At 34.9% G+C, this 12,460-nt stretch overlaps 1 protein-coding gene across 6 annotated transcripts in view; it reads right to left on the bottom strand.

The window, feature by feature from the left end:
- The window catches only part of CDH18 (cadherin 18), a 1,278,678-nt gene that overhangs the window by 38,119 nt on the left and 1,228,099 nt on the right, over positions 1 to 12,460 (bottom strand). For all 6 annotated transcript variants that reach the window (XM_027520189.1, XM_027520190.1, XM_027520192.1 and 3 more), the window contains one exon: positions 1,964 to 2,081. In XM_027520189.1, the coding sequence (XP_027375990.1) occupies positions 1,964 to 2,081 (118 nt within the window). The remainder of the gene's footprint in view (positions 1 to 1,963; positions 2,082 to 12,460) is intronic.

Below are 12,460 nucleotides of genomic sequence, written 5' to 3'. Positions count from 1 at the left end.
GATTTAAGAATAGGTTAAGAGAAGTTAGGTGGTTTGTCTTATCTAGCATAAACAAAACTGTTCAAGCACATGTATTTATTGCTGTATTAGCATCTCTTTTTTTTTTTTCTTCTTCAGAATCTTGTTGCTTTTTCTGTCCAAAATAAATTATTGGTGCTATTTATAATTTCATAAACTCCCAAATATGTTTAAATAAATTAAATCCATTTAAAAATAAGTTAAAACATTTTTACCCCTACACAACTGTCTGTAGGTAACACATACTTGATATAGCATAGATGATTTAAAACATTCATATACATGGTTAAAATAAATTTTAAAACATTTACATCAGCATTATAAACATTTCAAAAGTGTATATGTATTTGAGTGGGATTTCTTCAGTTTGACTTACTAGAACTGGTAACATTGTCAAATAACGGAACTGTGGCCTTTTGAATATATCCATTAATTAAAATGAAAAATGTCAGATGTAATAATCTTGAGTAAAGGACTTTTAGTCACTAATGTGGGTTTAAACAAGTAATACTCTCTTATTTTTCTAAAATACTTTGGGAGTTATTTATATTAAATAGCTTGATTATAACATATCATTAAATCTAAGTCAATTTTTATTTATATCATCACATTAAAATTACTTTTAAAATGTATAATAAAATGTTATTGGAATGGAAAAATTCAACTGAAATATATATATGCTTTATAAATATGGGTTTCTAAATATGGTAGAATTCAATCTACTAAGGCAGAAAGTTGAATGTTCTCTAAATACGCAATTATTTGAATATGGACAATATGCATTTATTTTTACATATTTAGCATAGTTAATTGTAATAAATACATTTGGGATTTTTGGGTGAGATGTACATATGTAAACAAATATACAATAGTCAATTAATATGATTTGTCATACACAAACATGGATAAATATGTATTGCCATAAGTAGAGCTGACCACAGGGATATTTTAAATGAGAACAACAAACAAGTTTGGTATTTTTGGATGAATTTTGCAACAGCCACATGCACAATTTAGTACCTCTATTATAATAATTTAAAGAAGCTTGGGATAATGAGTAAACCGTTCACTGGGTTGTCAGGGATTTCTTCTGAATTTGAAAATGCTCCATGAGGAGTACAGAGAAGAAGTCAACTGTTTACTCCAAAATGTATGTGTCATTGTTTCTTTCACAGGATTCAGAGGCTATTGTTAAGTCTTAAATAATAGCATATTCAGATAAATGTGATCAAAAACATTTATGACAAGAAAGTTGATGCCAATCAGAACATTGTACATATTGAATAACTTGCTGCTTCCCTTCCATACAGAAGAATAGATTTTATCCAACAAGGGATTCTAAATCTTGGTAAATCTTCTCTAGTTATTACAGGGTGTTATTTTTCCTCCACACAGTAGATAAGGTTAAACAAAAATAATTCAAAAATTCCACAATGCTCTGTAATTATGCATATGTATCTATCCATATTTTAGAAAAATATTCATAATAACAAGAGGAAATATAATTTGTACATAACATCCTGATAGCCTGGCTAATGCAAGATGATTTCAAACATCGCATTTCCTTTCCTAAATCTCCCTAGGACATATTTTTCATTTTTCCTAATTTAAATTTTTTCTATCTCCTAGCAGTTATAGCAGCTCTCATAAACATGTTTGTCAGCTAAGATTTCTCTTAAAATTTGCCCAAGAGCATATTACATGTACGTTTCTGGTTTAAAGGGATGCTTCTGAATAAACTCAATGGAAGTTATTTGTACATATGGCTCAATTTTAAATACAAGCTATTCACAGATCATAACACATTAACGTCAAACTGACTTTGAATGTTGATTTGCAAGCTGTTCATGGGTATATCAGAATCAAGCAAAGCTGCTCAGTCCTACTCCATATCAAGTCAAAGCAGATACCAAAAAGATCAAAAAATATATGAATGCATGTTCACCTTCATTATCTTTCAGAGTGAAGTTTGGGTTTATAGACAGATGTTCATCAAGAAAGAAGTTAAACCTTGGTCCATTGGCAAAATCGTCTTTATCAGTGGCACTGATGGTATGAATAACCTAAAGAAAAAACAAAATTAAGAGTAAATTTAATTTAGCTCTTTCCTTGATTTCAATTATAACATTTCAATATCCAACTTGAGTGTTTTCAAATGCTTATTCTAATGACAGAATTAACTAATTTGCTCTCCATTGCATTAGACTTTAAGAAATGTAGTATGGCATACCTTACAATCATTCACAATTTTTTTTTTTTCCAGAATGGCACAAATATTTAATGTGTGTGTGTGTGTGTGTGTGTTTTCCTTTATTATCCACAGTATCTTGAGGCCAATTAGTTGTAAGGTTTTGTGTGAACACCTGTTTGGGGAGACATGAAGTATTGTTTGTAAAAATACAATATCCCAGTGTTGATGTAGAACAGCCTTTCAGTACATTTTGGGCTCAGTCAGAAAACACAAAGGCACTAGAGTCATAATTTTTTGTTTCAGGAGACCTCTGAGATCATGATCTAGACCCTGAATTTTAGAGAGGAAGACTCTGAGTCCCAAAAGGAATGTGATGTGCCTCAAATCTGTAAAATAGTGACAGTAGTAAAACTAAATCACGCAGAGCTTTATGATATATTTTTCATCCTGGTGTTTGAGAGAAAGCAATGCCAAAATTTGGACTTCATGTACTTTAAGGAACAGAGAAAGTTAGAATACATAAATTAAATATTCCAGGTAGCTTAAGAGCAATACACACATTCCAATATTTATACTCATCACAATCTTTAAAAACAATATTTGAAACGAATAAGATAATATTTTCCCTTTGAAAAAAAATGGTATCCTAAGGCTTAGGTATCCTCTTTACAGTGTTTCTGTAGAGAAACTGAAAACAGACAGAGGTGAAGAAGAGCCAGAAAAATAGCATTTTCTGCATGTGAAATATAGTACATGCATTTCAAAAACTGACATGGTTACTAAGAATATTTTACCCATTTTCATTCACTCCATTTCAATATTTTACAAGTAAAACAAACCACCAGTATGCATCAGAGTTAAAAGATAAATTCCTCTCCAAGTACTGAGCCCATTAGTTTGCAAGGGAGAAGTGAAGAAATATCGAAGTAGTGAGAATGAGTGGTCAGGGCAAGTAGGACCAGAAGGGGATGTGCTTTCATGAAGTGAACGTGAAGAAAGGGCCTCAAGATACAGACGTGATTAACTTCCTCCATATAGTCCCTCGGAGAAGGCAATGGCACCCCACTCCAGTGTTCTTGCCTGGAGAATCCCAGGGATGGGGGAGCCTGGTGGGCTGCCTTCTATGGGGTCGCACAGAGTCGGACACGACTGAAGCGACTTAGCAGCAGCATATAGTCCCAAGGGTCACTCTTTATATTCTTTTCCATCACCACTCAGCCAGTATTCTCTCAGCAAGAGATCCTGGTAAAAGACCCCCAGCCCCTCAAACACACACACACACACACACACACACACACACACTCTATCCTTCTCTTCATTATTTCACTCCATATTACCATATCATTTATATATGAACTGAACATTTACATAATTGCTGAATTTTTTCTCACTTAAAGTACAACTAGTCTCTGGACAGAATTTTGTTGTTGTTGTTATTGCCTTCTGACTATAAATAGAATCAATTGATGGATAATCAGAAGGAAACTTGATGACTTTTTTCGAGTGCAGGAAAAGTTCTATAGTTTATTGTTGATGTCCGGTCCTATCATGTCTGACTCTTTGCAATTCCACTGACTGTAGCACGCCAGGCTTCCCTGTCCTTCACCATCTCCCAGAGTTGCTCAAACTCATGTTCATTGAGTCAGGAGTGCCATCTCGTCCTCTGTTGCCCTCTTCTCCTCCTGCCCTCAATCTTTTCCAGCATCAGGGTCTTTTTCAATGAATTGGCTCTTTGCATCAGGTGGTCAACATATTGGAGCTTCAGTTTAAGCATCAGTCCTTCCAGTGAATGTTCAAGGTTGATTTCCTTTAGGATCGACTAGTTTGATCTCCTTGCTTACCAAGGGGTTCTCAAAAGTCTTATCCAGCACCACAATTAGAAAACATCAATTATTCAGTGCTCAACCTACTTTATGGTAGAGCTCTCACATCCATACATGACTACTGGAAAAGCCATAGCTTTGACTATATGGACCTTTGTCCACAAAGTAATGTCTCTGTTTTTTTATTTTGTCTCTGCTTTTTAACATGCTGTGTAGGTTTGTCACGGTTTTTCTTCCGAGGAGCAAGCATCTTTTTTACTTTGTAGCTGCCGTTACATTCACTGTTCATACTGATTTTGGAGTCCAAGAAAATAAACTTGGTCACTGTTTCCATTGTTTCCCAATCTATTTGCCATAAAGTGATAGGGCCGAATATCATGATGTTAGTTTTTTGAATGTTGAGTTTTAAGTCAGCTTTTTCACTCTTCTCTTTCACCCTCATTAAGAGACTATTCCCTCTTTGCTTTCTGCCATTAGAGTGGTATCATCTGCATGTCTGAATTTACTGGTATTTCTCCTGGCAAGCTTACTTCCTGTTTATGCTTCATCCAGTCCAGCATTTCACATGTTATATTCTGCGTATAGGTTAAATAAGCAGGGTGACAATATACAGCCTTGATGTACTCCTTTTCCAATTTGGAACCAGTCCATTGTTCCATGTCCAGTTCTGTTTCTTCTTGACTGGCATACAGGTTTCTCAGGAGGCAGGTCAGGCGGTCTGGTATTTCCATCTCTTTAAGAATTTTTCACAGTCTGTTGTTATCCACACAGTTAAAGACTTTAGTGTAGTCAAGTTTAATTTAGAATGTGCAGATTCTAAAAACACAATTGCAGTTTCTACACATTAGTTACTTAGTATCAGATGGAAATAAAATATCACATTTTCAGGGATAAGTAAAACAAATACAGTCAACCCTTCATATCCATGGTTCTGAGTCTGTGGACTCAACCACCATGGACTAGAAATGTTTCTTAAAAATTCAGAAACTTCCAAAAAGTGAAACTTGAAACTGCCATGCAGTGGCAACTATTTAAATGGTCTTTATGTTGTAATTACAACTATTTACATGATATTTACATTGTATCATATATTGTAATTACCAGAGATGATTTTAAAATATATAGAAGGATGTGTGAAGTTTATATGCAAATACTACACCACTGATATAAAGGATTTGAGCATTTATGGATTTTGGTATCCCAGGGACAGAAGGGGGATGTTGGAACCAGTTTCCCACAGAAACTGTATAAATTTCTGCGGACAGCTGTGTAAATTTTTTGAGGGAAGAAATAAATATTTTCCCACCCCTATTTTTCATTCATTGTGATTCTCAAATGGGCAATATTATTTTCTCAATGATACCTCATAATATGCTGACATACTTGCAAGTTTATCTCTTATCTTAGAAAGCAATTTTGGAGGGGGTTGGTAAAGAACAATTAAATTAACTGAGCTATTATATGCTTATTGCTATCACTTCTTTGAAACAATTTTCTCCTTTCAAAGTTAATTTATAATTTATTTTAAATTTTCTTAATATTTTTACAAACATGACCCTATTCAATTTGTTAAACATTGGTATAATTCATATTCTATTATATTTACACTTTTTTTGTATTAACTTTAAAATATAAATCTTCCCATTTTCTTGCAGGTAATTTCAAATCTCAGTTTACCAGAAAGTTCACATAGAGCACATCTGTTTTCTTCAGAAAGGGATCAAGGTCTCATCTACATAATAAATGATAATTTGGTTCACATATTTTGTTTAAGAGTGAACCATACATCTTGAACTTCTGTAGAATTGTTGGACATGCGTCTATACTTAAATATTTTTCCATAATACTTTTGAAAGATGCTTCCAAAAACCTAGTATGTTGGTCTTTTTTTAATCTACCACTCCTAGATATTCTCTTGATGAGAGAAGGCATATTTAATTTCTCTATTGGTTATTTTATTATTAACTTTTTCTCTGTCAATAGGAAATGGGATATTCATTTGTTTCCTTAGACATTTTTTAGAAAACATACTTGAAAGTTAAACATGTTTCTGATTTTTAGGAGATTTACACTTCTGGCAGATATCTAGATAGTTGCTATGTCACTTTTATCAATATTTTCTACACTTTTCTCAGACTTACTGATTTATCTACTCTGTTTAGTTTTTGTGCTCTCTGCTTGTGCAACTGGTTGGTGATGTATGATCCATAAAACTTTATTTTCTGACTCTCATACCTTCTAACGGAGAAGGCAATGGCACCCCACTCCAGTACTCTTGCCTGGAAAATCCCATGGACGGAGGAGTCTGGTAGGCTGCAGTCCATGGGGTCGCTAAGAGTGGGACACGACTGAGCAGCTTCACTTTCTCTTCTCACTTTCATACATTGGAGAAGGAAATGGCAACCCACTCGTGTTCTTGCCTGGAGAATCCCAGGGACAGGGGAGCCTGATAGGCTGCCGTCTATGGGGTCACACAGAATCGGACACGACTGAAGTGACTTAGCATAGCATAGCATACCTTCTAACTGAACTCAAATGTTTTTTATCACTTGCACATTATGTATTAAATGTGTAAAGTCTTTAATTACTTTGAAAGACCTGAGATTTACTCTAACAAAAGGAGAAAAACTCAAATTGATGAGTTGTATTTATAAATACTTACTAGAATTTTTTTATAATGCCCATGAATAAGGATACACTTTCGGTAGAAACTAATTAAAACGAATTTTATATTTCTTTTATTAAATGTATCCCCTTATTTGGGCTTCTTTAGTGGTTCAGATGGCAAAAAATCTGCCTGCAATGCAAGGAGAACTAGGTTCAATCCTTGGAGAAGGAAATGGCTAACCACTCCAGTATTCTTTCCTGAATAATTCCATGGACAGAGGATCCTGGTGGGCTATGGTCCAGGGGGTCGCAAAGAGGTGGATATGATTGAGCAACAAACACTTCCACTTTCAATCCACTTGTTTAAATATGTTTAAAACATATTAAATCCATTACTTATAGAGTATTTTCTTAGGAAAAATAGTGTCAGAAATTTATACAAATAACATAGTTTTCTGTTTGGGAAATGTGCTAACTCCATCTAAGACTTAAATTAAAATGAAGAAAAAATTCTATGGAATGCATTGCATCTTCTTTAAAATTAATTGAATTTGCTCTACAATATGATCTTAAATGATCATTGAAAATAATACCAACTTTTGTTACTTAGTTGAAGTTTAACTTTGACAAGTAGCTGAAGAATTGATGCTTTTGAACTGTGGTGTTGGAGAAGACTCTTGAGAGTCTCTTGGACTGCAAGGAGATCCAACCAGTCCATTCTGAAGGAGATCAGCCCTGGATTTCTTTGGAAGGAGTGATGCTAAAGCTGAAACTCCAGTACTTTGGCCCCCTCATGCAAAGAGTTGACTCATTGGAAAAGACTCTGATGCTGGGAGGGATTGGGGGCAAGAGGAGAAGGGGACGACAGAGGATGAGATGGCTGGATGGCATCACTGACTCGATGGACGTGAGTCTCAGTGAACTCCGGGAGTTGGTGATGGGCAGGGAGGCCCGGTGTGCTGCGATTCATGGGGTCGCAAAGAGTCGGACAGGACTGAGCGACTGATCTGATCTGATCTGATCTGTACTATTAATAATTGGATATTTTGTGGGCAGAGGTTGGTGTTATGTAGTGAAATATTTTCTTTTATATGTTATGTTTTCTAAGTTTACTTATAAAAAATACAGAGGAAAAATTCAATATGAATAAGACAGAAAGAATTCCCTTTGCTATTTTTCAAACTTCCTAGTTATTGGCACATCTTAAGTATTTTGAATTCACTCTACTTGAGAAGTGATTTAAAATTTCATGCATGCATGATTTTCCTTTAAAATTTTTTCATAAAAACATATGCAAAAGATTTTTTCCAGAGTAGGAAAATATATTAACTCAGAGAAATATATTTTTGAAGTTTATATTGATACCTGAACCAACCAGAACTCTACTATTACATGTGGTTTGAACCTCTGCTTTCAGAAAAGACCAGTCTCTGTCATAGCCACATGCTGCTATATTTAAATGCACAACATCCATAATAGAAGTGTCTGCAATTCTAAAAGTAATTGTCATAGAAAGAGGAACTGTTGCAATACAAATACAATAGGAAAACCTATTTCACAAATCATTATTTGAATAGTTTCCTATTCCAACTCTGCCTCAAAATATACAGTTTCTCCAGAAATGGTACAACACTAAGATTAAATGAGCCAAAATCTGTAAAATTAAGTAACAGAAAGATTAAGACCATTTTTCTCTGTAATGGGTTGCTCATAGAACTGAATGGGTAATGATTTGTTTAAATACAGGTGTAATAAACAATATGTAAACATGATGTTTTTATCCCCTCAATGAAAAATCTAAATTCATTTTGGTAAAAGACTTGGAAAAATCTCAGATACAATAAAGAATATTTTCCTTATAGTGACAACTAAAATCATGTGATACTGTGATAGTAAAGACAGCAATTATATTAAATGTGAATATAGTGCTTAAAGAATGCAAAGTAATCACATAATTTAATTTAAATATATTAGAACATTATCCTTAATGGTGAAAAATTGAAAGCATTTCCCCTAAAGTCAGGAGCAAGACAGGGGTGCCCATTCTCACCACTACTATTCAACATAGTTTTGGAAGTTTTGGCCACAACAATCAGTCAGAAAAAGAAATAAATGGAATCCAGATAGGAAAAGAAGTAAAACTCTCATGGTTTACAGATGACATGATACTCTACATAGAAAATCCTAAAGATTCCACCAGAAAATTACTAGAGCTAGTCAATGAATATAGTAAAATCAATGAATATAATATTTGCAGGGTATAAAATTAACAAAGAAATCTCTTGCATTCCTATACACTAACAATGAGAAAACAGAAAGATAAATTAGGGAAACAATTCCATTCACCACTGCAATGAAAAGAATAAAATACTTAGGAATATATCTACCTAAAGAAGAAAGACTTATATATATAGAAAACTATAAAACAATGATGAAAGAAATCAAAGAGGACACAAATAGATGGAGAAATATACCATGTTCATGGATTGGAAGAATCAATATAGTGAAAATGGGTATACTACCCAAAGCAATCTATAGATGCAATGCAATCCTTATCAAGCTACCAATGGTATTTTTCACAGAACTAGAACAAATAATCTCACGATTTGTATGGAAATACAAAAAACCTCAAATAGCCAAAGCAATCTTGAGAAAGAAGAATGAAACTGGAGGAATCAACCTGGTGGAATTCAAGCTCTACTACAAAACCACAGTCATCAAGACGGTATGGTACTGGCACAAAGACAGAAGTATAGATCAGTGGAACAAAATAGAAAGCCAGACATAAATCCACACACCTATGGACACCTTATCTTCAACAAATGAGGCAAGAATACACAATGGAGAAAAGATAATCTCTTTAACAAATGGTGCTGGGAAAACTGGTCAACCACTTGTAAAAGAATGAAACTAGAACACTTTCTAACACTATATACAAAAATAAACTCAAACTCGATTAAAGATCTAAACGTAAGACCAGAAACTATAAAACTCCTAGAGGAAAACATAGGCAAAACACCCTCTGACATAAATGACAACAGGATCATCTATGACCCACCTCCCAGAATATTGGAAATAAAAGCAAAACTAAACAAATGGGACCTAATTAAAATTAAAAGCTTCTGCACAACAAAGGAAACTATAAGCAAGGTGAAAAGACAGCCTTCAGAATGGGAGAAAATAATAGCAAATGAAGCAACTGACAAAGAATTAATCTCAAAAATATACGAGCATCTCCTGCAGCTCAATTCCAGAAAAATAAATGACCCAATCAAAAAATGGGCCAAAAGAACTAAACAGACATTTCTCAAAAAAAGACATACAGATGGCTAACAAACACATGAAAAGATGCTCAACATCACTCATTATCAGAGAAATGCAAATCAAAACCACAATGAGGTGCCATTTCATGCCAGTCAGAATGGCTGCTCTCCAAAAGTCTACAAGCAATAAATGCTGGAGAGGGTGTGGAGAAAAGGGAACCATTTTACACTGTTGGTGAGAATGCAAACTAGTACAGCCACTATGGAGAACAGTGTGGAGTTTCCTTAAAAAACTGGAAATAGAACTGCCTTATGACCCAGCAATTCCACTACTGGGAATACGCACCAAGGAAACCAGAATTGAAAGAGACACGTGTACCCCAATGTTCATCGCAGCATTGTTTATAATAGCCAGGGCCTGGAAGCAACCTAGATGTCCATCAGCAGACAAATTGATAAGAAAGATGTGGCACAATACACACTGGAATATTACTCAGCCATTAAAAAGAATACATTTTAATCAGTTCTAATGAGGTGGATGAAACTGGAGCCTATTATACAGAGTGAAGTAAGCCAGAAAGAAAAACACCAATACAGTATCAGTTCAGTTCAGTTCAGTTCAGTCGCTCAGTTGTGTCCAACTCTTTGCTACCCCATGAATCACAGCACGCCAGGCCTCCCTGTCCAACACCAACTCCCGGAGTTCACCCAAACTCATGTCCATCGAGTCGGTGATGCTTTCCAGCCATCTCATCCTCTGTCATCCCCTTTTCCTCCTGCCCCCAATCCCTCCCAGCATCAGAGTCTTTTCCAGTGAGTCAACTCTTCGCATGAGGTGGCCAAAGCACTGGAGTTTCAGCTTTTAATTGCTGCTGCTAAGTCGCTTCAGTCGTGTCCAACTCTGTGCAACCCCATAGACGGCAGCTCACCAGGTTCCCCGGTCCCTGGGATTCTCCAGGCAAGAACACTGGAGTGGGTTGCCATTTCCTTCTCCAATGCACGAAAGTGAAAAAATAAAGTGAAGTCACTCAGTCATATCCGACTCCTAGCGACCCCATGGACTGCAGCCTACCAGGCCCCTCCATCCATGGGATTTTCCAGGCAAGAGTACTGGAGTGGGTTGCCATTGCCTCTCCACCAGTACAGTATACTAACGTATATATATGGAATCTAGAAAGATGGTAACGATAACCCTGTATGCGAGATAGCAAAAGTGACACAGATGTAGAGAACAGTCTTTTGGAGTCTGTTGGAGAGGGAGAGGGTGGGATGATTTGGAGAATGACATTGAAACATGTATATTACCATATGTGAAACGAATCGCCTGTCCAGGTTCCATGCATGAGACAGGGTGCTCAGTGCTGGTGCACTGGGATGACCCAGAGGGATGGTATGGGGAGGGAGGTGGGAGGGGGGTTCAGGACGGGGAACACATGTACACTCATGGCGGATTCAATGTATGGCAAAATCACTATAATATTGTTAAGTAATTAGCCTCCAATTAAAATAAATAAATTTATATTAAAAATATATATTAGAACTTTGGGGTTTCAAGCCTAGCAATTACTTCTCAAAAATAATAACAGTTATATTTTTTAAAAAAAGGCTTCCCAGGTGGTACTAGAGGTAGAGAATATGACTGCCAATGCAGGAGACATGAGACACAGGTTCAGTCCCCAGGTTGGGAAGATCCCCTGGAGAAGGAAATGGCTACCCACTCCAGTATTCTTGCCTAGGAAATCCCATGGACAGAGGAGCCTGGTGGGCTACAGTTCATGGGGTCACAAACAATAGCAATGTAGTGGTATCACCACTACTATTAGTAGCACTGCTATTAATAATGAGTATTTAACTTTATCAAAAATTTTGTTTCATCTATCAAAATGAGTTTTAATTTTTCTCCTTTCCAATTTAAAGTATTACTTTTTCTGGATTCTCTTTGACAATATTTTGTTTATGATATTTCTATGTTCATGAAAGAGAATATAATTCAAATTATATCCTTACAAGTTTTGATTTCAAACTTTTGTTATCACTATAAAATGAGTAAAAAACTGATTGCCTTTTTTTTTTCCTTTTTGATACAGTATATTTTGATTATAATTCCATGGAAATATTTTCAATTTATATTACTTTATTGGCTCATGCTTATTTAGAAATGACTTAAATTTTGGTGGAGTTTTTCTAGTAATATTTTTGAATTAGTATCTAACATTATTTTATTGTAATAAGATGAAGTCAAATATTGACAATTACTAAAACTTGCTTTGTGCTGCTGAATATGGAAGAAATTTGGTCAATATCTATGTAAAATTTTAACCAATGTAATTTAAATTTGTTCACTGCAATATTATGTATGTGTTAAACAGTAATGCTTGGTTAATTGTGGTGCTCAAATTTTTAGCTTATTTACTAACATTTTATATTATTATTCTATCAATTTCTTGCAAAACCATACTAAAACTCACAATATAATAATGGACTTGTATATTTTTCTTTATTTTACTATACATTTTTACTTTATTTATTTTGAAGAAATTTTGATAAATATATAAAAT

The sequence above is a fragment of the Bos indicus x Bos taurus genome, chromosome 20, assembly GCF_003369695.1.
Source record: "Bos indicus x Bos taurus breed Angus x Brahman F1 hybrid chromosome 20, Bos_hybrid_MaternalHap_v2.0, whole genome shotgun sequence".
Classification (NCBI taxonomy): domain Eukaryota; kingdom Metazoa; phylum Chordata; class Mammalia; order Artiodactyla; family Bovidae; genus Bos; species Bos indicus x Bos taurus.
This window is presented reverse-complemented; position numbering and strand designations above follow the sequence as displayed.